Genomic DNA, 26,228 nt, shown 5'->3' on the forward strand with positions numbered 1-26,228 from the left:
ATTATTTCTCGAAGGCTATCTATTTTATGGCTTCATTCCCCCCTTTTCTTATGACTTACGAATTCTTTCGTCAAGGTCTGATCCTAAGAGTGCTGATGTCTAATCCTAAGAGCGCTGATGCGCTCGTACCATAGCCCAAACCATTTGGGTCCTTTTCATTATGATCCTTAGCTTCCACCACATAAAAATATTTGTAAAAGTTAAAACCAACAAGGCTCCAACTACCAATATCATTGGGGGCACCAGGTAATTGAAAACCTGTGTGGCTGTTGGGGAAAATCCTGTGAAGATATCCCACCAATGATGCTGGCCTACTTGTTCTACTTCGGTGAGGACATTCTTTATTCTTTCTGAATCATGTTCTACCTGCCATACCATCCGTGTAGTTGTTTGATTCACTCTTTGCACCAATTCCTTTACTTTAGGGTGTGCGAGCATTGCTTTGAGAATTTTGACATCCATCCCTATTTGCAATTCTGGTATTTCTCGATACAGGTTAAAATCTGTGTTAATTAGCTGTTGAGTAGTTATTGGGACAGTATAATGAAAATCGCAACCCACTATTTTGGTAAAGTTGCATACACAAAAGTTAGTATTGTTAGTTTCCTCTTGGCAATTATCTATAGTGACATTGTCACAGGCTGTCCGTACGCAAGCACACCCATTCCCTATATAGTAAACTTGTGACTGTGTTCGATTACGCAAAAGCACTTCAAAGGTGCACACTCTATTCTCAGCATCTAAGCATAAATCTTCTGCTTCTACTACAGCGTTTTCGCAAACATAACCTAGCTGTCCTCTAGGAATACATGCTTCTGTGCTAACCGATTGCCACTTATTTTTGATATAATCATAACTGGCCCAAACATTGTTTGCATTCCGCTGGTGGAGTGGTTTCTTGGGGCAAGTCTTTGGGGCTGTGATCCGGTTGGATCTTCCCGGAAATCACTCTACCGACATGAAATTGGGCCCTTTTGCTGCCTCCAAATAGTGGGCTTACCCATTTTTACCGGACTAAAGGTAATTAAGTTATGTTCGGATGCTGACTTTTCCAAGGATCGAATTGTCAATACTAGCTGCTTTGTTCTTCCTTCCACTGAGTCAAGCTCTCGACACCCAATTTGGATTTGGTCTCCCTTGTATGCTACCATGGAAGATTGATGCCATAATTTACTTGCGTATGGCTGATTGTTACGTAGGGCATATACCTCGAAATAGGGTCCCTTCGCTCCCCATTCCGGGTGGATACACTGGTGTGCGTGAGACCATGGATCTATTGGGGCAGAGTCTTGGGGAAGAACTATACTTATCGAGAGTCCAATGATCAGGGTTGAAAGGGCTTGAGGTGAAGTCAAGGTCATGATGTCTGTTCCTCTTGTTTACTCTCTGGAGCTTTCTTGACCCGCGAGTAATGAATCCACGTAGGTCGCTCCTTGATCCGGACCGCGGTGAAGGTGGTCAGCAGCACTTGGAAAGGTCCTTCCCACTTCTCTTGTAGGGGTTTTCCTAAAAGATTCTTAACATACACCCAATCACCGGGGTTAAACGGATGCAATTTACAATCAGGTTGTTTAGGTTGGTGCTCTATTACCACGGTAGCATTCTTATCCAATTGTTTCCCCACTGTAATTACATAATCATAAATGTACTGGTTACCGATTTGGCCTATGGCATCCCCGTTTACAACTTGCATAGCATAAGGTCTACCATACAGGATTTCGAATGGGCTTAGCTTCTCTTTTGACCTTGGTTTGACTCTCAGCCTCAGCAGAGCAATAGGCAAGGCTTGATACCATTGCAAATTAGTCTCTTGGCATATTTTGGCAATTTGCTGCTTAATAAGATGATTCATTTTTTCTACTTGTCCACTGGCCTGTGGATGATAAGGTGTATGTAATTGCCATTTGATTTGTAATGCTTTGCTTATTGCTCTCACCACTTTCGCACAGAAGTGTGTACCCCTATCCGAGGAAATACTCTTCGGTACCCCAAACCGCGGAATGATTTCACTCAACAGTATTTTGGTCACTTCTCTTTCCTTGTTTGTCCTGCAAGGGAATGCTTCAGGCCACCCAGAAAATGTATCAGTTAATACCAACAAATATCGGAGCCCCCCTTTTCTTGGGAGCTCAGAAAAATCAATTTGCCATACTTCACCTGGGAATTTACCTCGACTTATGGCTCCTTGGTGTATCTTGGTTCCCGTATTCGGGTTATTTCTCAGGCACCGTTCGCACTGGGATGTTACGTGCTTTATAGTAGTAAATAATTTCGGTCCTGCTATCCTGGTTTGCAAATATTGGTAAAGCGGATCCAAACCCCAATGGGCCTTCTCATGTTCTGCTTTTACAAACTGCCACATCACATTTCCTGGTACTACTAACTGTCCTGTTTCCAATTGACCCCAACCATTTTCTAATATTTTGCCCTTATTTCTTTGAATCCATTTATGGTCTGATTCCTGGTAATCTGGCTTGATACTGATATCCAGGTCTCCTGGTATTAGGGCCATTATTCCCACTTCCCTAGACTTTGTGGCAGCCAATTTGGCCTCTGTATCTGCCTTTCTATTTCCTATTTCTGGAATAGTATTGCCTTTCAGATGTCCCTTACAATGCATTATGGCCACTTGAGCTGGGAATTGGACCGCCTCTAGCAATCGCAGAACCTCTTCTGCATGTTTGACTGTTTTTCCTTGTGTAGTCAACAGTCCTCTTTCTTTCCAGATGGCCCCATGAGCATGTACAACAGAAAAGGCATATTTAGAGTCTGTCTATATATTGATTTGCATGTTCTTTGCTAATTCCAGAGCTCGAGTCAGAGCTATCAGTTCTGCCTTCTGGGCTGAAGTTCCTGTGGGCAAGGGGTTCGACTCAATTACCTTTTCTGTAGTAGTGACTGCATAACCAGCCATTCTTACTCCTTGCTTCACGAAGCTGCTGCCATCTGAGAACCAGTTGTCCGCATCTTCGAACGGCTCTTCTTTGAGGTCCGGGCGACTGGAATAGACAGCTTCAATTGTTTCCAGGCAGTCGTGTTCGATGGGTTCTGCCGGGGCTCTTCCTTCTAGAAATGAAGCTGGGTTCACAATGTTAGTTACCTGAATGGTTACGTCATCTGATTCAGCCAGAACGGCCTGGTATTTTAGGAATCTGGAAGGCGACAACCAATGGTTGCCTTTCTGTTCCAGCACAGCTGACACGGTGTGGGATACTAGTACAGTCACCTTTTGGCCCAGCGTGAGCTTCCTGGCCTCTTCTATGTTAATTATCACTGCGGCCACTGCCCTCAGACAGCCTGGCCATCCTTTGCTTACTTCATCCAATCGCTTAGAGAAGTAGGCCACAGCTCTCTTGTGCGGTCCCAGCTGCTGTGCTAGGACTCCTAAGGCCATCCCTTGTCGTTCGTGGGAGAACAGCCAGAATGGTTTTGATACGTCTGGGAGACCTAAGGCTGGTGCTCTCATTAGTTCCATCTTCAGCTTCTTGAAGGCTTCTTCTGCCTCGGGAGTCCAAACTAGGATGCTCTTAGCCTCCTTCAACAAATCATACAGTGGTTTAGCGAGTATCCCGTACTGGTAGATCCATAACCGACACCAACCTGTCATCCCCAAAAAGGCGCGCAGATCTCTCACCGTCTCTGGTTTGGGCATCTGGCAGATGGCCTCTTTCCTAGCTGCTCCCAGGGATCGCTGTCCTCTGGAGACTTCGTATCCCAGGTACACCACTTGTGTCTGTACCAGCTGTGCTTTCTGTCGAGAGACTCGATATCCACTTAAACCCAGGAAATTCAGCAAGGAAATGGTCCATTCAATGCATTCTTCCTCTGTCGCTGTTGCTATTAGGAGGTCGTCTACGTACTGCAGAAGGGTGCCATCTCCCAGCGGCCTTTCCCACTGTTCTAGTTCCTTGGCTAACTGATTCCCAAAAATCGTAGGGGAATTGCACCACCCTTGGGGCAACACTGTCCAGGTGAGTTGGGTCTTTCTTCCACTATCTACAGATTCCCACTCAAAGGCAAAAATCTTTTGACTCTCGAGAGCTAAGGGGAGGCAAAAGAACGCGTCTTTTAAATCTAATACGGTGAACTAGGCCAAATTCTCCTTCAGTCTGGTCAAAAGCGTGTATGGGTTAGCAACTACCGGATGCAATGCCTTAGTTATTTCATTTACTGCTCTCAGATCCTGGACTAACCTATAGGTTCCATTAGGTTTCTTGACTGGCAGGATTGGTGTATTAAAATCTGATTCGCATTCTACCAATAACCCCAGTTCCATAAACCTTCTGATTGTGGGCTCAATCCCTTTCCTATCTTCTATCCTCAGAGGGTATTGTTTCTTTCTCACCGGTTTTGTCCCAGCTTTAAGTTCAACGACAATCGGTGCTGCTTGTTTTGATTTTCCAGGTATATCAGTAGCCCACACCAATGGGTACATCTTGCTCAGGATTTGCTCGAAATTGTGGCTTTCAGGTTTAGGCTCCACACAACTGATCGTTAGGCTTAGAGCTGTAATCAGTTGTTCTTCATTTACTTGAAACTCCAATTGGTCTTTGTTAAACTTTATTACGGCCCCCAAGTTCTCCAATAAGTCTCTCCCTAGTAGGGGTTTTGGTGAATTTGGTAAATACAGGAACTGATGAATTCCCATTTGCTTCCCAATTTTGTATTTAATGGGTTTCAAAAGTAAGCCTTTTCTGGTTGGCCTGTTGCTCCCACAACTTGCACAAATTCATCACTTTTAGGTACAAATTCTTGATTTAAAACCGAAAAGGTTGCTCCCGTATCAATCAAAAAGTCTAATTCCTTTTTACCCTCCCCTAGCTCTATACTGCACTAGCCGTTGATAGTGTTCCGCGTTGCCCGGGTCCCACTCTGGTTTACTGCTGGGAAAATTATCTTCTAGTCTCCCCGATAATAGTTGGGCATGTCGCCTCCCCGTTTCCAATACGAGTTCCCTTTCCGTATCTGTCAACTCTGACAACATCACTTCTATATCCTCCCAATCAATATCTAAGTTCTTTGCCATTAGTTCAAACCTCTTTGCTACTCCCTCTGGATTCCTCCTGAAGTTCCTTGCCTCATCCCTCCAATTGTTCAAATCACTCGTCGAGAATGGCACCTTTACTCTAGTCTTTTCCCCTACTATTGGCATAACTTGTCGGAGAGGAGCTATCGTGCGATTCCCTTTCTCCCCTTGCTTTGCTTCCCCCCGTGCCACAGATCTGGTGTAATACGAGTGACTGGTCCCCTCCCCGGGATTTTCTTCCTGTGCCTCAATGCTTTCCCTATTCTTTCTCTTCTCTTTCTTCTTTCCCCCTTCTTACTCTTCATTTTCCTCTCCTATCTCTATCACACAATCCATCCGATTCTCATCCTGCGTCTGTCGCCTCTTTTGTATCTGCCAGCTCTTATCCTGTCCCGGGCTGCGGTTCCTCTCATCCTCTGCTCCCCCTCCACTTCTCTTATCCTCTATCTGAATTACTATGTTCAGTTTCTGTGAGTTACTCTCTGCCTCCCTTTCGCATGTCTCATTATCATTCTTCTCGCTGTATCTCAATTTAGGGACGTCACCTCCCGGTGAATTGCTTTTATCCCCAGTCCTTGGTGCACTGGTTTCCATTCTACAGACGCCTCCATTTCTGGAGGTGTTGCTATCTCCATATGGACTGAGCTCGGGTATGCTACGTGTCTCCCTTCGGCTCTCTGCTTCTGACCCACTGCCTTCCTCCCCCTCAACCTCCAGTGTGGGTGGGCTGTCAGCATTCATGTAGCTCCCTGACCCCTGTGGACTATCTAGTCCCTGAGGGCTGTTTTTTCTCCCGTCAATCTCTGATTTTAATGGGCTGCCCTCCTTCCAACCCCGGACTCCCTCCCAGGTCCTTCCAATGCTTTAGGATGCACCCTAAGGGGGTTTTCATATTTACGTCCTTACTCTGTTGACCTCCCATGACTATCCCCTGTATCTGCGTTTTCTGTTAACCGAAACAGTCCCTCTCTCGCAACCACGATATGCTGATATATTTTAACACTTCATGCACACAATCTCAATCGCTTCGTCCGTTTCCGACCTGGCTTCTCGCGAAGAACAGGAAATGCGGAGCAGGACTCCCTCTCGCTTCGCAGCTACGCTGCGTCTCACTCACCCTCACATACAACACACACTTATAAAATAAAATTGTTTTACCAGGTTTTGTCACAAAAAAGTCGCCCTCAAACTGTGAAGTACCGGCTTCCCAAATTCAAGGCACGTAGACAGCACAATGCGCGTTTCAATCTATTACATAAAGAGTGACAAGATGTCTCCTATAAAACTTTGCAACAAACACATAAAACGAACACACAAAACACATACAAACACCAATGGTACCAAAACCTATGACACAAAACACATACAAACACCAATGGTACCAAAACCTATGACACAAAACACATACAAACACCAATGGTACCAAAACCTATGACACAAAACACATACAAACACCAATGGTACCAAAACCTATGACACAAAACACATACAAACACCAATGGTACCAAAACCTATGATGTCCGAGATATCGAACACAAATGGTACCAATTAGGGACAAACACCAATAGTACCAAAACCTATGATGTCCGAGATATCGAACACAAATGGTACCAATTAGGGACAAACACCAATAGTACCAAAACCTATGATGTCCGAGATATCGAACACAAATGGTACCAATTAGGGACAAACACCAATAGTACCAAAACCTATGATGTCCGAGATATCGAACACAAATGGTACCAATTAGGGACAAACACCAATAGTACCAAAACCTATGATGTCCGAGATATCGAACACAAATGGTACCAATTAGGGATTTTTACCAGGGCGTCCCCTGGTTTACCCTTCGGTGGTCACGTCTGACCCCCGTGTCCCAATAAAGCGCTTTAAACCAAAACCAATAAACAATTAAAAATACCTCTTAATTGGAGCAGGAGATGCAGGGAATCCTTCCTCTGCCGAAGAGCGCTGGTCCGGGAGGGGAGTCTCTTCTGACAAAAATCCGTCAGGGGCCCCAGAGGGTCCCGGCCCCGGACCGGCTCTTCGGAGGGAACCCCTCAAAGTCTGAGTCTCCTGTTTCGTCCCACCTGGGTCGCCAGAACTGATGCCGAATTTTGCCCCAAAGGGCGATAAATAACTGTCTAAGAGACGCAGTTTAAGTCAGATAGACAGGAGGTATTTTATTAGCAACGTGCACGTTGGGGAAATCTCTAAAGGGAGTTTTCCAAAGTCTTACAACAAAAGCATGCCTTTTATACAGTTTAGGTTTGGAATTACATCATATCAATGCATATTCATATGGGGCGTGCCGTAGGCGGGGCGTGGGCGGAAACTTCTATTTTGAGGATCTTTTCGGGGGTCGTTCCGGTCGGCCTTCATCGTGGGCGAGGGTCTCCGAGGAGTCTTCCTCCTTAAACTTTTGAACTTCTTTCCAAATTTGGTCCTTTCCCGGTGTAGTTGGCCGAGTTCCCAACCTCCTAGGGCCAACTTATCATATTGACATTAGGCATGCTTTAGCTTCGGCTTAAATTACGCTTAGTCCGGTGATTTTTTTATCCTTCTCTTTCCCTCCTGTCGTTGTGTTTATTACTTCCAGATGTTCCCTTCATATTCTATGTTTTAACCCATTATTTCTCGAAGGCTATCTATTTTATGGCTTCAGGTATTTTTCCTATAATTTCTGGAATCCTAAGTTAAAAAGAAATCTTCTGTAACAGCTGTGAGGTATGACAAGAAAACAAATAACTGTTTGCTTACTTAATGGCCAACAGTCTTTATGGTGCTTCTGGTTCATTTATAGCTCAGGACTGAGATAAAGGTTGGCATTGACCATACAACAATCAGCTCTTGTATGTGGGCAGTACAGTTGCTGGGGAACACAATGCCAATATTTTTTATGTTGACACTAGCACCTGTTCTGTTTCTTAAGCAGGGTGGCTTCCGTGCAAATAACTCCTGTGAGTGTTTGCATCAACTGGATTCCAGTTTGCTCTGTAAAATTGAGCATAACAGAGCAGTAAAAGAGATTTCCACATTCATTGTAAAAACATAATTTTGTCCACCTAGATACCAAATCTGACTTTGGTACTGCTTTCCCATCAGTTGCTAATGGGGCCAGAAGAGAGCAAGTGTTGGAGAAGATGAAACAGGGAAACCTTATGAATATGATCTTTTAGCAAAAGATTCTGAAAGTATGAAACCTATAATCAAAATAGAAATCAAAACTAGCTTTGAGATATAGGATACTGAGTGTTTGTTACTATATAACCAAAGAACAATAGGCTAGCCAGCTGAAGGAGAATCCCTGTTGATTGAACAATTCCCTTCTGCTGACAGTGAATCCAAAGATCGAAGCAGTAAGAGAAGAATTTGGAGAGTAGCTTTTAGAGTTTAAAATGTAACACTGTATGGTAATGTAGTAGTTCTTGTAGGCTATATGTAAATTCTATAGAATGTGTGTTGTGTACTGGTTGGTTACTGGAAAATAGAATATTCACCATAGAAAAAGATATAATGTACTGTAACAAGAACTTTGCTCTCTTAATTTCCCCCCTTACCCCTCTCTCTCTACCCCCTTAATTGCCTACTGCTCTCATACTCTCAGCCCCCTCTTTCTACTCTCTCTCTCTCTCTCCCTCATTGAGCACATTTGCTCTGTGGCTGGCACCTTCTACTTAAATAATAAACTGCTTATCCCAAGAGCAGCCTGGTTTAGAGAAGTCTCCACTGAAAGCCCATTTTACTCCTACAAGCAGGAGTCATTTGAAATTGAGAGAGCGTTGCTCCTACTATTGTGAGTGGCAGTGGGTATTTTACATACATTTCTGACCTGCACTTTCTGTGGCATTTTTTAATAGTAGGTGAAGATGAACAAACACCAATAAGAGTTTATAGGGGTCTTGCTCAAATGCACATCTGATTGTTTTTATGTAATCCCCCTGCTGACTGCACAAGCATGGCCCAGTGTTGTAAATCCATGGGGGGATTTAATGTGATGATGGATAAACTTGGTTGTGTCTCAAATCTCCCTCCCTCCAAAGGGGATAGGGAAGCCACCAGTCCTGAACATGTCCCACTCATTTGGAGTATCACAGAAGATAAGGTATTTTCAGCCTTTCCTACATTGGGTGGCACAGAGGAGACATTTTAAGGTTGCAGTAAGTTCTCATCTACATTCTAAACTGTGATGCAGGCCTGCTTTGGGCTCCTGGCTGCCTCCAAAATTATGCTCCTGGTTAAAGCCAGGTAAACCATTCTAGGTACAACAGCAGCAGCAACTAGAGCTGTTTTTTCCCATAACAGTTTTGTTGCTGAATGAACACATACCTTTTTACCCCTGTGACTGAGTTAGAGGAAGAGGAAGACAATTCTTGCATGTGGGTTGATTGCTGTTATAACAAACACCTGAGCAAACTTTACAATATCCTGTCTTGGTTCTGCACATGTCAGAACTTCCAATGCCAAGAATTCTATGAAGTTTGTTCTTCTACCTTCACCCGGCCAAAATACATTCCCCAGTTCTCCTCCAAACCCTTTTAATTTAAATAAATATAATGAAATCTCATCTAAAATGATGGGACCTCTGTTTTCTGAGAAGCATAATACTAAAATCCTGGTGGGGAAGAGATAGCTTCTGTGGGTAATTCTGGCATAAGAACCCATCAGCCCTACCCACAACTGCTCATATGTGCCCTGCGTCATCCCCTGCTTCATCCCCTACTTCATGCTGCCACAACTGCTTCCGTAGCTGGTTGAGGAACAAATCACGAGCACAGATCCAGATGGAAAATAGCCTAGAGAGAAGGGCTGAGGGAAGGAGTTTTCTGCCAGATCAGTTCCTCCATCTCATCTCAAATTCATGCGTTTGCATCCTGGAGCAATAATGGGAACAAATTCATCTGGGGAAGGGGGGCAGTCAGGGTGGTGACTGTTTAAACCAGTTTTACCACCCTTTTGAAGTAATACCAAGATATTACTTCAAAAAAAAAAAAACTCCTCCCAAAGTCCTCAGTGTAAGGAAATGGTTTGATTGATTTCCCCCAACTCCCACTTTAGTCTGTATACTACTTGTTGTTGGAGCTTTGATGCTTGTCACAAGTGTGTCATCAGTCTGTCCCTGCCTACGCCTCTCCCTGCTGTCACCACTGTTCCGCCTTTCAAGGAACTTTTGTGGTCTGACTTGCAGAATAAAGACTTTCTTGGGAAATACAAAGAGGAGGCAGGACGTAACACATGAATTGCCTATGCAATATGTGACTTCTCTGTGTGAGCACAAAGTCTTCCCAGTATTCCCCTCACCGCTTTATTCCTCTGCCAGACTGTGTTTGGGCTGGACACTTTGTGCAGCACTGGCATGGTGCTGCAATTTGACGTAGTTTATTGCTTAACAGTTTCATAACCTCTTCTTTTCACTACTGTGTAGAAATGAAGGGCTTTGATGAGGAGATTGCATTACAGGACCAGTTTGTAAAGAAAAACAAAACTTGGAAACGAGGTTACACTACTACGTCTCAGCCCAGCTTGTTTTTTACTATACAGTCCTTCAGGGACACAGCATGGCAGTGCTAAAGCCAAACTCTCTGCCAGCGTCTGTCAGAGGGACATTAGCTGTGTCCCCTGGCAGATGCTGTGGCAATGATTGTGCGTGAGACTGACACCGATTAGGCTGCACCACGGGGCTCCCACCAGGCATTTCCTACAGCAGCGAGGCCCAAAGGGTTGGGTATCACAGCAGTGGCAGTGATTGCTACTGATGGCTGTTGGGGTTCTTCCCAGGATAAGTCCAGTCCAAGCTTAGATGCCAGCAGCTCCTGCTGTTTTGACATGAGCTTGATTAGAGTGGCGCTGCAGAGGATCACTAGACAGTACATGTGTGCCAGAGGCCATTGCTAACAGACAGGATAATAAGATCTCTTCCAGGAGCTAATCCAGAGGTATTATGAGCAGGTGTTTTGGTGTCCGCTCCCCGGGCTATCCCAGCATGGTGGTTGGCTCTGGTATCCTCCACAGGTCCTTGGCAGGCTTTCACCTTGGCTTTAGCCTCTCTGTGCGTAGTGTAAAGCGAAACAGAGCCTGGCTTGAGACAAGCAGCTCCACACTGCTTCCTACCTCCTGGAAGGGCTTTCACATCCTTCTCAGCCCTTTTCTTTATTGTCCTGGGGGGTTGGTCACCTTTCAAACCTGTAGATCCGGAGTTTCCAGCCCAAAAGCTACACCTCCCAATGGGGTCAGGAGGCTGGCAGATGCAACTTGATATGCAAGGAGCTGGGGTCCTGCCCAGGCTGCCGGAGTGAGGGTCGAATGGGTGGCTGGCCTCCCCTTCCCATTTGCCTTGCCCTCTGCTTCCAGCTGCCCGGCAGTGCAAAGAGGGAAGGGGTCTGCCATGCCACACTCGGGCATCTCCCTGCCGGAGCCGGGAGGAGGCAGCTCCCGCTGCTCTGTGCCGGCACCCGGGGCAGAGCTGGGAGCGTGCCCTGCAGCCGGAGAGGGCCCGGCCGTGGCTGCGGTTTGGGGCTGGCTCGGAAAGCGGCCCCGCCAGGCGCGCTTGCACACAGGGCAGGTGAATGCAAACGCTGCCCGGGGCGGCAGCTTCCCGGGGGTGGAGCTGCTCCTGCACAGGTGGCAGGGCTGAGCCCAGGGCCCTGCGGAGAAACCCAAGACTAAAGCGACCGGCGTTCATCTGGGCAGGGAGGTCACCGCCCTGAAAATCAAGCTATTGCCCACCGGCACCACCACCACCACCACCACCAAGCAAGGCTGTCCGTGGCGAGCATGGACTGTCCGGGGAAGGAAGGCACCGAGGGAAGGAAGAGGAATTTGACCCTGTTAAGGAACAAGCTGTACATGGGGCAGAGGAGGAGGACGGAGCCCGTGGTGGAGAGCACCAACACCGCCGGGGACCACGGCAACTTGAGGAGGAGTCAGTCCGACAGGACAGAGTACAGCCAGAAATTGCAAGGTACTGGGAAAGCTGGTTTGGTGCTCTGCTGCCAGGGATGCTCTGAGCTGGGGTGGTGTCTTCATGCCCTCCATGCTGCAGCCTTCAGATAAAGAAGGGAATGGCAGGCTCTGCCCGCCCCCCCAGCTGGAATGAGCAATGGCCCCTCTGAGATCTTTCCCCTAATTTTTCTAAATAGTGTTTTGTAGGCGGGATACAAAATATAACTGAAGGTTTTGTTGAGTTCCTGCAAAACTCGTATGCAACCAAAATCTTTCTCATTCACTAGACAAACAGAAATGTGAAAATAGGATGGCTCCATCCTATCTGTCTTTGGCTGTCATATTAAGTGGGGTATGTGCTAAGTGATTAGAAGCATCAAAGACTTTTTTTCTTTTTCTCAGTTAAAAATATTGTGGTCTAGAAACTGTTGCATAGATTGTACAATCCTGAGGTAAAGTATGTCTAAATACATGTTCAGATGGTTATGCTGATGCAAATTATACCATTCTGTGATTATGGAGAGAGTTACTTTTCAAATAATCAAATTGCATATGGACCACAAATTTTAGTAAAGTATGTTGCTGCTGGGCTTGTCAACCAAAAACTGAATGTGATGCCACAAATTGAGAAAAAGCATGAAGAATGTGAATGGCACTTTCTGGGAGTGTTTTGGAACATCAGCTGATGAATTTCTGTGTATTTCCAGGGTCTTGAACAACAGGGTTTGAGTATTGTTATACTACAAGTGTATTAGTAATAGTGCTATAACTGCTTAGTGACAGTCATTCGTGCAACCATAATCCTTTATGAGGAAATAAAATAGAAAAATACTTTGGATTGGTGTATTGTGGTTTTGATGCACTTAATTAGGAAGTAGCATTGCTTCAGAGAGACAATAAAAGTAGAAAATAAAATAATAAGCCTGAAAATAATAGGTTTTCTATGGGGACGGCATATGCTGAGAACAGAGAGGTTCATCAGTTGTTCTATACCCTCCTCATGATAGCTAATCAATGAGAAGGTGAAAAATACTCAGTTAAGTCAGGCCCCACGATTCAGGAACCTGGCAGGGGTGTTTCAGAGCACAAGCATGGATCACTGTGGCAAGCTGCTGGCACATGTCCCATCAAAACAGCCGATTTTAACTCGTGAATGGGGTTGGCCGGGTGAGCTCAAGGTTGTCAGAGAGGTGTCCAACAAAAAGGTGTGAAATCTTTCTGTCCTGTGTCAGCTGTATTCCAACCATGAATGTCTCCTGTTTAAAATCTGAAGCAGAGGTGGTGGGGAAGCCCAGGAAGTCATGGCAGAGTGTGAGGTTATGTTTATGGCAGCAGTCCAAGGAGACAGTAAATCCAGCTTTACAGCTCCTGCCACCTGCTGAGGCTGCCGGGGCCACGTATTGCAAAGCACAGCCTGGTATCAGCTCGCTCTGGTTGCTTGTGTTTGTTTGAGAACAACAGTGATGGGTTAGCAAGGTAACTGCAGGCTTTGCATTGGATTAGAAGTTGCCTGCTCTCAGAGTGAAAATACAAAGGCGGTAGAAATTCCTATAAAGTATGTTCGCAGTCGCCATGGAAATGCAGTTTTGTGCCAAGGCCTGACCTGGACCAAAGTTTTCTAAGGTAGATGTACCTGAATCTGATAATAATCACGGATCCCGGACCTAATGTTGGCTGCCTGCCAACACTGACGATGTGCTGCGGTTGCACACCTTTATGTTCTGCATTTTTCTCGTAGCACTTGGACGCAAAGCAGATTTTTGCAAGGTGAGGGGAGTGGTTTCGTTGGCACAAAGCTTTTGAGCTTTCCATTCTTGTTAAGAAAACCCAGCAGCTCTGTTTGCGACAGCTAGTCTGTTGTGTGTCCTGGTCAGGACTTTCTGATCGCCCTAGGGTGGTAAATGCTTTGTAAAAAATTACAAATGGTAACTTGCACTTGCTTCCAATGGGAATTTTGAGAAAAGTTCTGTGTTTAGTTGAGTCTTTCTTCTATAGTGTCCTGTTAGTATGTTCTCTAACATATAATCTGCAGACTTGGGGTAGGTATTAGCACAGACAAGGATGTATAAGATAGAGAGGCCACAGCAGCAAGCCCTGCAGGAGGAAATCTGTGTGTGGGGCGGTTTCCACAGGTAAATGTCAGGACCTGCGGGACCCTGATGTGTGCTAGTGGCAGGCAGCCTGGGCAGAGCACAGGGACCGAGGTGTCTTTACCCACCCCAGCGCCTACATCAGCATTGCAGTACATTTGTGCGAGGTGAAGCATGGGCGAGGCACCTCTCAATGGCCCTGCCAGCCCCCTGCACACGCTGAGGGTTTCCCTGAGGAGGAACCGGGCTGTTGCCCTCCACAGCCTTTTCCAGCAGCTCTGAAGTAAATGCTCAAAATGCAGCTCAGTTTGGTGGAAATAGAGGCCCCCAAATAAAAGTCTGTGAATGGGGAAAAAAAAAAAAAAAAAAAAAGCCCAGGAGGCCAAGCAGTCAGGCATAAAAACTCCTAAGAATTCAATTTCTGCTCTTGGATTTCTTTTAAGTTTTGTTTTATACAGCAAACCAACGTTTTCTATGAAGAGTGAGAAAGAGCCTTCTCACTCTAGATCTCCAGGGTAATCCAGGTGGTTTGTTCTGACAGTCTACAAAACAGCAGTGCACAATAGCATTGCCAAAGGTGAAAATTACTGCAAGTGTTTTTCACTTTAAAATTAAGGATTCCTGAAGACACAAGAAAGCGTTTTCATGGTTAATGACTATAGTAGATGCGTCTATTCAATAGCTTATCTGGTGTGAATGGCCATGCTACACTTCCTGACTTTACTCTTTTTAAAAAGGAAATAAGATGCAAAGTAACTATTATATTCTCAAGGAGCTTGGCAAGCATTCGTGCCTGTACTTCAACTCATCCTGTGAGATAACCAAATGCCTGCTGGCCTCATTTTAGATAGGGGAAAGTAAGGTGATTGCCATCAAATGCCAGGTTCATGATAAAACCCTGCGGTCATTTAGAACTCAGATTGTACTTGCATACTTGGAAGAGTCTCGGAATACCTTGATCAGGCCATATATATTTCTTCCATCAACTGGACATCACTTTTCTGAAGAGGGGAGAGTGGGGTTGAGGAAGATATATTCACTAGCATCTGTGGTGGAGATGCAGAAATAATACCGAGGATCATTAAAAGGCTTCTTGTAAGAGCTAAGGCAGAACTCCTGTGACATTTCTATGCGTTGCTCTGCTCTACATTCACTAGAAAATTCTGCAAGTATGTTCTTTCAAGAGGAATGAGGAGGTTGCAAAACAAAAAGTGATATTTAACATCTCTATTTTCAAATGTATTGTGTTTAGCTGGTAGGAGTTATCTTTTCTACAGTGAAAATCCATCAGTAGTGGCTTTAAAAGTAACTATATTAATATTTATGTATTGTATGAAAGTTGTGATCAGTCTTTGAATTAACCCAAAGCTTCCAATCTGTGAGCACCTGTGTATTTCAATATAAGGGGTTGGCTTGATGCAGTTATTGGCACATAAATGTTTGCAAGATCAGGGCAGATTAACATACAGCATGTCATGGGGATAGATGCTATTATCTAAAAAGGCATTTAAAGCATAGTTCACTGTCTGTTAGGTTTTGGGCAGGTTGCTGGTTTTTGTTAATAATTGTATGCCAGACTTGTGCTTGCTGTGAAAAATGAGCTCTAGAAAGTGGTGGGTTTCCTGAAGGAATCAGAGATCACATTTGCAGTGCTCAGCGAGACAATTCATGCCTCAAAAAAGCACTTTGTCTTACAAATCATTACATATTAACTCCCTTACAACTTTGGCTGTGAATGGGTCAACTGCCCTGGTAAATGATTTGCACACACTTCGGTTTAAAATGCATCAGGGACGTACCTGTATTAGATAGTGATTCAAATCACACAGCTACCGCAATACACTGCCTCAGAGCTCATGTCTGAACGCTGAATGCTGTGTGCTTTCTCTGTCTAATGTAGTTATGAGAAATAGGTAACACCAGAAATGATGCAGAAACCAGTAAAATTATACAAATTCTTGGAAAACTACTATTCCGTGGTGTACAAAAGCCCAGTCAGAGGCAACTCATCCACCTTTGCTACATCTCAAGCAGGGCACCTTTCTCCATCCCGTCCTCGTCCCTGCTTGCAGAGCACACCACTTCTTCCTGCATGGGCTGCCCATGCTCTGAGCTTCTTGCACCTCCCACCTCTGTGCCACTCCCCAGTTCCTTATTTGCTTTATGGTGTTCTGATTAACTTTCTATGGACTACAATGCAGATAATATCTAATTTCACTGCAGAATGAATTGATCCGTGGAATGGCTGGTTTGCTAAAGTGCAGTAAGGAGTAAAATTTCAGATTATTTCCTTAAGTGCAGGAGATGGCTCAATGAAAATCCTCCCCCCTGTGCCCTGTGATGAGAAGCCACGGTCTAACAAATACTTCTATTTTCTCCCATGCAAATTTAGGCTCAAGGGATCTAATTCTCTTAACTTGCCCTGCAATAAAGCTGAAGTTATTCCTTGAACTTATTGTAGTGTCTGTCAGGCTGGGAAGCGAGCTCATCTTTTCAGGGTAGAATCCATTTTGTGCTGCAGTGTTTGCACAGCACTTAGCACAACCAAGCCCTGCTGTGGGGCTGAGGACTCTTAGGAGCTGCAGCACAGCAGAACTGGGACCTGCAGCCGAAGGGAAGACTGGGACACAAGGAGGGTTATGGATCCTCCTCTGAGCATATTAGCAAACATTTTATTAACTGGGATACTTTGGATTGTGGGCCACACAGCCCACAGTTCATACAGCTAATCTGTGCAAAATCTTGAGGTGCTTGTGTCCTGGAGGAAGCCATTCAGGTACAGCCCTTCCTCAGTTCCTGCTTTATTAATTTATTGATATTAGCTCAGTGCCACAGGGGTGGTGTATTTATACTGGTATGTGACACCCTGGAAAGGTTTATTTGTAAGTATTGGTGCTAACAATAAGGGCATTCTTCTGTCACCTGATGATAAGCTTTCTTCTCTTCCACAGCGGTCACATGGGAGCTCTCTGTAGTCCTGTCAGCACACACATAATTAGAGCGGTCTGCTGTCAAGGAATTGAAGAAAGAACCTGCATGCTGAATGTAAATATTCTCTCTACCTTACAGAACAGAAAAATGATCAAAGATCGAATGACCTAATTGCACGGAAGTCTCTGTTGCAGATTTTATAAGCAAACCTGTTGCCCAGGAATACGGGCGCAAGGTCATTCTGGTCCTGCAGTGTTTTCCTCCCGGGTTCAGAAAAGGGGCTTTCCGCATGTGTTGCTCACAGCCTGTGCACAGCAAACCCACTCCTGAACAATGCTGCTGTTATGAGCATTCCAGTGGAAAAAAAAAAGGTTTTCTTCAAGCCCCTCCCAATACTTTTCTATTTCAATGCCCAAGTTGGTCTTCGGCGGTCTTTTTCCCACCATGTTTGCACCATATTGTTGCACTGTAGAAACCCTGGTGGGGACTGTAAGGACACCCCATGTGGTCCCTCACAAAAGGAGGGGCACCTGGAGTAAAAGTCTTGTGTGTTATCTAACGTGATGCACTTCATCTATGCATAGAGTCTCACTCCATCCTTCCCTGCTGCTTGTCCTGTTTCAGGCTCCCTCACTTCCACCGATCCGGGCATCTCAGTGCCCTGCAGCCTTCCCAGCACCTGCAGTGGATGCAGGCATGTAGAGAACAGAGCCAGAGTGACAGCGTGAGGAGGGAGAGGAAAGCTGCCACGGCAGCAGTCTCTGGACTTGGCTGCCTGCATTTCATTCCCAAATCCAGCTGATAAAAGCCGGTGTACATTTGCATGTGCAATAGCTAGGTTATCTGAGGGTACAGGCTATCTAAGGACTCGCTTTCACAGAGGAATAATTTATCCAGGGTGATACGAGACTCATGTTTCACACGTGAAAACACAGTAATTCTGTAATTTGTTTGTTATGCCTTGATAACTTATGTCTTCACCAGTCCCTTGTGCCATGCAAAATCCTCGTATCTGCACAGTGCAAGCACAGAACTCTTGTTCCTTTGGAATCTTGCAAAGGCTGTGCAGGTAACGAAAAGGTCTGTAACTCACTCTACGCACCAGCATCACTGTACTTGTTCCTGTATTCTGTGCCGGTACCTTTGGTTCCACGTGGGAAGCACTGGACGGGGAGAGATCTGGGTCCCCACACGAGCAAATATAATATCCAATCAGAGCATCTTACCTGGGAGGAAGGATGGCTAGAACAGATCTTTTGGAGCTGCTAGTTCTCGCAGAATGAAAACCAGGGAGATTTATGCACAGAGATGTTGCAGGCCTTCTATGGCTTCTCCTCTGGTCACTTGCTGTGGGTCCCTGTAGTGAATGAGTAAAATGCAAGGAATGTTTCTCCATTTCCTCTTTGAATATTAAGGTTTGAAAATTTAAAGTATTAAGTTATCTTTAACAAAAACTTTAGGAGGTTTTTATTTTAGAAAATGAAGCATCCTGTTGAAAGTTATTAATCGAGCTTGTAGTTGATACATTAAGCAAGCAGCAGACTTTTGATACACCCGAGGACTGAGCAGCAAACTTTTGATACATTAAGTGAGCAAGCAGCAAACTTTTTGATACACCAGGGAGCCAGCCAATGAACTTTGTGTAGTGGGTATGACGATTGCCACCCTCAAAACCCTCTAAAAGCAAGTGTCTAAGCTATCACAGGGGGGCTGTGCTGCAAAAATCTACACAGTGCTGGAATCTTTGCCGTCTGTGCTGTCCTTTGCTGTCCTGGCTGCTCCAATGAGGCTGCCTGTGCTCCCTGTCCCGCTCTGGTCCTGCTGCTGTGGCCCTACTCCCTCGCTGGGTCACTGGGCTGCTCTCGGAGAGACTTCACCGGAGAAGGACCCATTGCACCCGCACGGATCTCCCCCATCGCACTCCATACGCCAGCGCTGGAACTATGGTGGTGGTAACCCCTTTCCTGTGCTTCTTGTAATTATTCTGGCATTTTCCTACTTTTCTGATTTTCTCTCTTTCCTCTTTTATGAAAAATAAAGTTGCATTATCGCTTTGGATCCCAACATTTAACCTTGATTGTCTTTTAATCTCGCTTTCAAGTGTGTTTAGAACCTGGTTCCTTTCTGCAGTTGTGGATCGAGGCAAACCTGCCTCTCCTCCCTTTAAGCAGATTGGAGCAGTTCCCCAGTACCTCCCCATGACCTAGACCAGAGCTGTTGCATTTGCACATTGCAAGCTCTGTTCCTCCATGCTCTCACCACATTGTGGGATGTCTCCATCTGGGGGACATCTTTAGACTTCACACTTGCAAGAAACCTTTTGTAAGACATGTGGCTTCTTTGTCCTTGTCTCCACATAATGAACCTCTTGTTTTGTGCAACTACAGCCATGTATTTAAATACACAATTGAAAAACCCAAGTCATCTCCAAAGGAATGTCTTCCTGAAAGGCAACTCCTGCAGATAGCTGACATGACAAAAGCATTAATTACAAACATTGCTTTCTGCTCTTTGCTCTTACATTTAGTAGAAATACTAGTTAGTTTTTTGTAAACTGAGCTTAAGATGCAATAGTTTAATAGACTATTTAACATATTACTTTTTCATTTTTCTCTGCATGGTATCACTGAGGACGAATGAGTCAAATTCTTACTGTAGCAGTTAATCCTCAGTGATGTCTTTTCCTGCTAATCCTCTCTTCAACTGTTCCAGGGCTGGTACACATTACCAGGTAGAAATGAGTCTGATTATATTCCAGATATGCACTCACTGTTTGTGCATTCATTAAACTTGCACTTATTCCACAAGGATTTCAGCAAACTGCTAATGTTCTCAAACTGGTCAAAAGCAGTCAGTTGAACATGAAATCATATGTTTTGGCTATAATCATCACTTAAAGATCTTGCTGTTGCGTTCTATAGAGACAGATATGCCTGAAATGAAAAAGTGAACATATTGAGTGGAAATGGAAAATTATGTTACACTTAACAAAAGGAAACATTTATTAAAAAACATACTTTCTATGAGGAAACAGCATCTAACTGATATTTCTCTTGATTATTTCTTCCTGTTGAGAATAATTTTTCTTTCCTGGCATTATTTTCTATCATGCAATAATGATAATAGATGAACCCTGACATAATTCAAGAATCAGATTTGATCAGAGCTATCTAATGACACAAACTGAAAGAACAGCCTCTCAAGGGATTGTGACTTCCAGCCTGAAGTGAAATACAGTGGCTTTGTTTCACTTATTTTATTATTCATATTTTTATTCACTTATTTTTAATATTATTTTAATTATTTTATTTTTATTTATTTTATTATTATTTTCACAATATTTTTATTAACTTATTATCCCTATAACGGCCTCCCCTGCCACCAGTATAAAAAATTAGAAAATTATTTTGTACAGTATCTTGTGTTTGTCTTAAAATTCCGTCTGATATCGTAACATCTGTGTCTGAGACAAAACTACACTTCTGAGATCTTCCTCTCTGTACATTCTCAGGAGCTGCCCTGAGCCCTTCACACACAGTTACATGCATGCAAACATTTTCACACCCAGTCTCAAGAAAAATCCTGATGTTTGTACAAAACTGGAATAGAAATGGATTGTTCATGTGGTTCCTTGTGAATTTATAAATGTGGTTACATACTGTAAGTTTTTAGAAGAAAAAGTACCTGCTGGTTTAGCATGTTAGCAGTGGGCAAGGTGGTCCCATTCTGCAACCCTAGCAGGAAATTTCTCTGAGGGAGCTGTGAAGTGATACTGGTACCAGTTTTGTTCTCCTCCTCGCTAAAGGGCAGAGTCTGTAATATCCAGCACACAGCACCTTTGGTGGATAACATCTGCAGCAGTGCAAGCTCTTGTGCAGTTCATGCACTCCAGCACAAACTCACCAGGGCAAGGTTAAGCCTAAAATTCTTTAGATAGCCACAGCCTTGCAGAGGGGAGACATCCTCTTCATGTTTCCCTTTTGTTGTCTCTGTACAAACTTGAGGACAAAATGTTCATGCCTGTGTTATACACAGACTTTAAGGCTAAAATGTATCTAACTTGAATCTGAAAAGTGTATCTAAATACAAGAAAGTTTGAGAAGACAGCTCCCCTACTCCTCTGCCTTCCATCCCCTCACTCAGGTCTGTTTATGTTCTTTGTCCTCACTGTTTAAAGCTAGTGGTGTAGGGACAGAGGTGCAGTCCCAAAAGCAGCTATTTAAAACTATCTGTGGCCACATCAGTCTCACTTGTAAACCTGGTTGGAGAGCCATTAATAATAAACCTGTCCTTTCTGAATATCAGTGGTGAGCATAACTGTAGAAGAGGTGTGCGAAGATGATACATTGGATTTATTGTATTTTACACTTGTTGAAAGATGGCTCAAAGCCCTCTCTCCTGAATGCTGCTTGGCTCCCACAAGTCCAGCTGTGGGTTATTCACTACAGCCTTGGCTGGTATTGTACGGGTGAGTTTCGCTGTTCGATGCTCACTGGAGTGCTTGTCACTTTACCCTTAACAATCTGTTCAAATAACTGCAATATTATTTGTGAGAAAAGCACCTGATACTGCCTGTTATTACCTCCTTCAGTACAGTCCCTACAAGAAGCTGACATGAAGGTGCAGCAGTCTGATCGTCAGCAGAGGTTCCCATCCTTTGCTGCTGAGCAATAAAAGCCGTTGCTGTCAAAGCTCAGCCTGAGTGATGGGGACTTGAGCATGCTAATGATATGTCCATCTTTGTTGGTACTCTGCACCATCTTGTGGCTAGCAGAAAAACACCAGAATAGTCTCTGAAATCTTTGACTGTTTTTTGGGGTTTTTTGTTAGGTTTGTTTGTTTATTTATTTTTTGGTTTTTGTTTTTGGGTTTTGTGTGTGTGTTTCTTAACGAAAAATACAAATTGTCAGTGTACATAGATAAAATTCAGTGCCCTTTTTACAGCTGACATGGGTCTCTGCAGGCTGGCATGCAGACCATTTAAGTAAGTGGAAAGACCATCATTACAGATCAGTAGGTTGTGTGCAGGTCCTGTGATGTACATAAATTATCCATCTGTAGAAGAGTCACTTGCATTTTCATGTATTTGAAACAAATCAGATATCCTAGGTGTTAAGTACTGAAAAACAGTGAAGAATATCCTAATCCAAATGATCTCTGTTGTTCCAAGAAACAGTTATTGATCGTTAAAGGTTTTCCCATATTGTCCTTGAATTCCTTTGTCTCTTTCAAAAAAATTATTTTTAAACAGAGGATTCATCATCATTGTTAGTAACATTGTCTTCACTTGAAAGTTTGTCATGCAGTACTTGCAGTCCTCTATTTCCCATGAATAACTCAACGTTCCATTGTACAGAACAAAGGTTATTATTGTGAAGCTTTTTTTATGGTAAACAGCCTTCTTCTTTCACAGGAGCATATTTTTTTCCATCCTCCAAATAATAATAGATGTCAGACCACGACTGTGTTTTCAAAGGAGTGGAAGGGCATCAGCTATCCTTGAATTTCAGTGTGTCAAGAATCAGACTCTCCCGTGCTCCATAGAAAATTTCTGCCTGATGCATAACATCTAAGCCAGGGGAGCCAGTGATGGGTTATCCCCTTAATGCCAAATGGATGAGTTGTTTTGGCATACCCATATCCACTTTTAGAAGAAGGAGATGGGATGACACTCAGTCTGATTCGGGTTTGCCATTTCTTATGCTTCTTTTCATTCTTGCCGTGGCCATTTGTCCACCACACACGGTCATGCAGGGCAAGCTGTGTGAGTATGTGGAATTACGATGCTCCTCACCAATCTCTCCTTCTTTTAAACAGAAAAAATGGCTCCACAGGTGGTGTCCTCAACCCCTGCCACCCCGCTGCAGGAGGATGAAGAAGTCAGCAGACGCATGATGTCCAGGAGGGTGAAAATCATTGCAGAACTGTTGCAGACAGAGAAAGACTATATCAGCGATCTAGATCTCTGCATCAAGGAAGTGATTCAGCCCCTGAGAAACATGCAGGTGAGTGCCAGGGATGGAGGATGTGATGGTGATGCCAAGATCTCAGCTCAGCCATGTTCTGCTTGTGGACAATCTCCATGCAAGCACAAATGTCGGCATGAGAATAAATGTGGTGCTGGGAGCAGGTCTGGTGCCAGCGCTCTGGGAGGAGATGTGTCAGAGCTCTGGTGAGGAGAGGGGAAGGTCAGATATGCTCCTGACCACTTGTGCTGCACTTCGTAAAGCCTGCATCAAGTACTTGTCCAGAGGTCAGCTTGGATATTACATCCCTGCCTCTGGGCTGCTGTAGAAGCTTCCAGTTCCCTTCTGCTCTGTAGTTATAACCCTTGTTATCTGCCATGGCAGATATTTACCGGTACCTCCAAAACGAGTTTTTTTCCCACAGTAGAGACTGGAATGGCATGAACCTCTGCATCAAGGTTAAATTCAATTGTTAAGATAACTTTATCCATCCTTCCAGACAGCTGTGGTGGGTAAATACCATTCTTGACAGGCCAGTGAGGACTTGGGAAATTTGTATTCCACACGAAAGAGGTACATTTAAGAAAGAAGGCTCATAAACTACCTTTCATGGGAAAGATCTTGTTAGGCCAATGATACCTATTTTCTTTTTCAGCTGAGACTTCAAAGAGCACCTTTTCCTCAACAGTATTTCAATTTGTAGAAAAATGGTGCTGGGAATAGAGGAGATTGTCCAAAGATTTGTGTTTCTGGGGCCTGAAACATAGCATTCACAGAGGCTGCACGAATGACATCTGCTGCAAAAAATAGAATAAAAATAATCTTAAACAGACCTTAACCCACATATTCCTTATGTAGGGTTTTTTATTAAACTGTTGCCAAAACATAGATGCAGAGGCCAAAGTGTCTTTAGGAGACATTGACAGTGCCTCTTAACTCCTGCTGTTAAAACTCCCACACCTTTTTGCTTTCCTAAAACTCTGTCAGAGTTAGTTACAACCCATTTTCAGAAGAGCTGGCATCTGCTGACATAAACTTTAAGGAGTTCTTGACTTCTTCTTCCTCCCCCATTTGTTCATCCACTCAGAAGTAGTCTCCACTTGACTTTCTCCCCAGACTGGCCAGCACCGAGCAAGAGTATTCCCTGGTTGAACTCGCTGAGATTTTTTGACAAATGTGCCATATTCTGTCACTCTTTTTCACCCAACTGAAAACATTCTTTTTGATTCTGTCCTTTGTCACTGTGTTAATGAGTGCAAGTGTCCATGCACAACGTAGTTCCAAATACTATGTAGACATGCCGAGGAGGAGGTCAGAAGTCCTGCGCTAGATGTATTCAGGAAAAGTAATTTAGAGATGATAACCGTCTTAATTTAATAACCTCTGCATTTTTGAAAGGCTTGCAGGAGTGCTATATGTTTTTAATGCCAGCTCTCCAATAAACTACCATATTGAAAGTTTGTAATGTGTTTAGAAAATTGGCCTAGCAATGAATCTGTTTCATATTTCCAAATGGATAAAACATGTTTTAGCCCCTATAATGGTTATAAAGAAATTAACTGCATCAGTATTGAAAGCATATTTCTGATTTTGTTACACTAGCATGCAATATGATCCTCCTGGCATCTGGTAAGCTGCTATGTAAATCAGTAATTCTCTTCCAAATGGAGAGGTAGGTTCAGAGAGCATCAATATGGGGGACGAAATTGGTCTTATCTTTGTTCTCAGTATGAGAACTGGTTATGTCCAGTGGTCCCCAAATAGTAACTATTGCCCTGCTGTGCAATGAAAAGTATGTATCCTGCAAATCTTTTACTTCCTCTAAAATGAGTAGGCACACAGAACCAAATTTTCTGTTGGTAGAGATCGATACAATTCACTGAAATCCATGTTGTGTGCCAAGGCTCTGTAAGAAATTCTTTAGGTTGTATTAATATCCAGAACTGTAAACATGTTTGTTTTAGTGGAAGTTATATGATCTTGATTTGGGATTTATAGGACAACTAACTTAAAATGGCACCAACTATCTAGAAGTCTTTGTACCTGGTAGCTGACACCACAGTGCTGAGCTCTCAGTTTATGTAGTGGCCTCTGATATTGAGTGGTAATCAGGGAATCAAACCCACTGTCAGCTATTGTTTTCTCCACTGAGAAGGTAAACAAATGTTTTAAAGCCAGCTAAGGATCTTTTCTTTATTCAGATGATAATATTTATTTCCTTCCTAAGTAAACAGTTTCAGATTAGGGATAGTTCAAAATAAGGTTAAAAACACTTGATAACATACTCTTTGTTAACTGCATTGGCCATATTATACTAATGTGAAAATGGTGTATGTGTCCTTGAAGTCACAAGGAGGATGTTTATATGAGGTTTTGCAGAAGTGGTGCTTCCTGGAGTGTTGAACACTCAGGGCACAGCAAGAGAAGCTGTGTAATACACAACGTCCTTCTTTATCTTTTGTCAGTAGCTGCTTAATATTTGTATTCCATTAGATTGCTCGCTTTGACGTGGATGGCTTGTTTAGCAACATTGAATTGGTCCATCAACTATCAGCCAAACTGCTGTCATTGTTGGAAGAAGCCACAACAGATGTGGAACCACCCATGCAAATAATCGGTATGTTTACTGTCCTCTTGAGTTCTACAAAGCTACGTGAAAGAATAAACATAACACTCTCCTGTCCTCTACTCTCATCAGAATTAACTAGTACCCCTTTCAGGGGCTGGCATGCTAGAAGCTGTCCAAAATGAGACAGGAAAAATGACATGTGAAACCTGTCCAGTTGCTGTACTGTACTTGTATGATTATGATACTTATTTTTCCTCATCCATCTGGATGGTGAGGGGGAAGAAGGAAGGAGAAAATGGGTTTAGAATGAGTAAAACCTGTTGCACTGAGTTATGCAACTTACTGCTAAAATCTGTTTCCTCTAGTTTGATATCGCCTACCTAAATCCACTTATGCTGACTCTAGCTCTTATTTTGCATACTCAGAGCTGTGCCATTCAGGAAAAGCATTAAAAATGCTTGGAATAACAAGCATGTCAAACCCCAACCCACCCCAAACACTCTAAACGTATATCTACTGGTGATACAGTTCATGTAAGAGGTGGTTAAATGTGCTTGACAGGGACATGGACAGTAGAGAAAGATGTAATGAATCTGACATTTGTGACATTTGTCTGTCTGTAGGGATCACAGGTATTCTCAGCAAACACGTTGGCCCTGGGTATGTCACAACAGTCACAACTTCTGCAGGTCAGGTCATGAACA

General features: G+C 43.8%; 1 protein-coding gene and 1 long non-coding RNA gene across 2 annotated transcripts in view; one reads left to right on the top strand and one right to left on the bottom strand.

Annotated features, from left to right (window-relative positions):
* Positions 1 to 1,461: 1,461 nt before the first annotated feature.
* LOC131578806 (uncharacterized) lies at positions 1,462 to 6,993 on the bottom strand. Its single transcript, XR_009277569.1, has 3 exons — positions 6,948 to 6,993; positions 6,185 to 6,274; positions 1,462 to 1,516 (listed from the first exon to the last, which is right to left on the bottom strand). It is a non-coding gene; the product is annotated as an uncharacterized LOC131578806 (long non-coding RNA).
* Positions 6,994 to 11,694: 4,701 nt separating this feature from the next.
* ARHGEF38 (Rho guanine nucleotide exchange factor 38) overlaps positions 11,695 to 26,228 on the top strand; it is a 42,878-nt gene continuing 28,344 nt past the window's right edge. The window contains exons 1-3 of the mRNA XM_058838263.1: positions 11,695 to 11,987; positions 22,807 to 22,994; positions 25,449 to 25,572. Of these exons, the coding sequence (XP_058694246.1) occupies positions 11,801 to 11,987; positions 22,807 to 22,994; positions 25,449 to 25,572 (499 nt within the window). The 5' untranslated portion in view covers positions 11,695 to 11,800. The remainder of the gene's footprint in view (positions 11,988 to 22,806; positions 22,995 to 25,448; positions 25,573 to 26,228) is intronic.

The sequence above is a fragment of the Poecile atricapillus genome, chromosome 4, assembly GCF_030490865.1.
Source record: "Poecile atricapillus isolate bPoeAtr1 chromosome 4, bPoeAtr1.hap1, whole genome shotgun sequence".
Taxonomy (NCBI): domain Eukaryota; kingdom Metazoa; phylum Chordata; class Aves; order Passeriformes; family Paridae; genus Poecile; species Poecile atricapillus.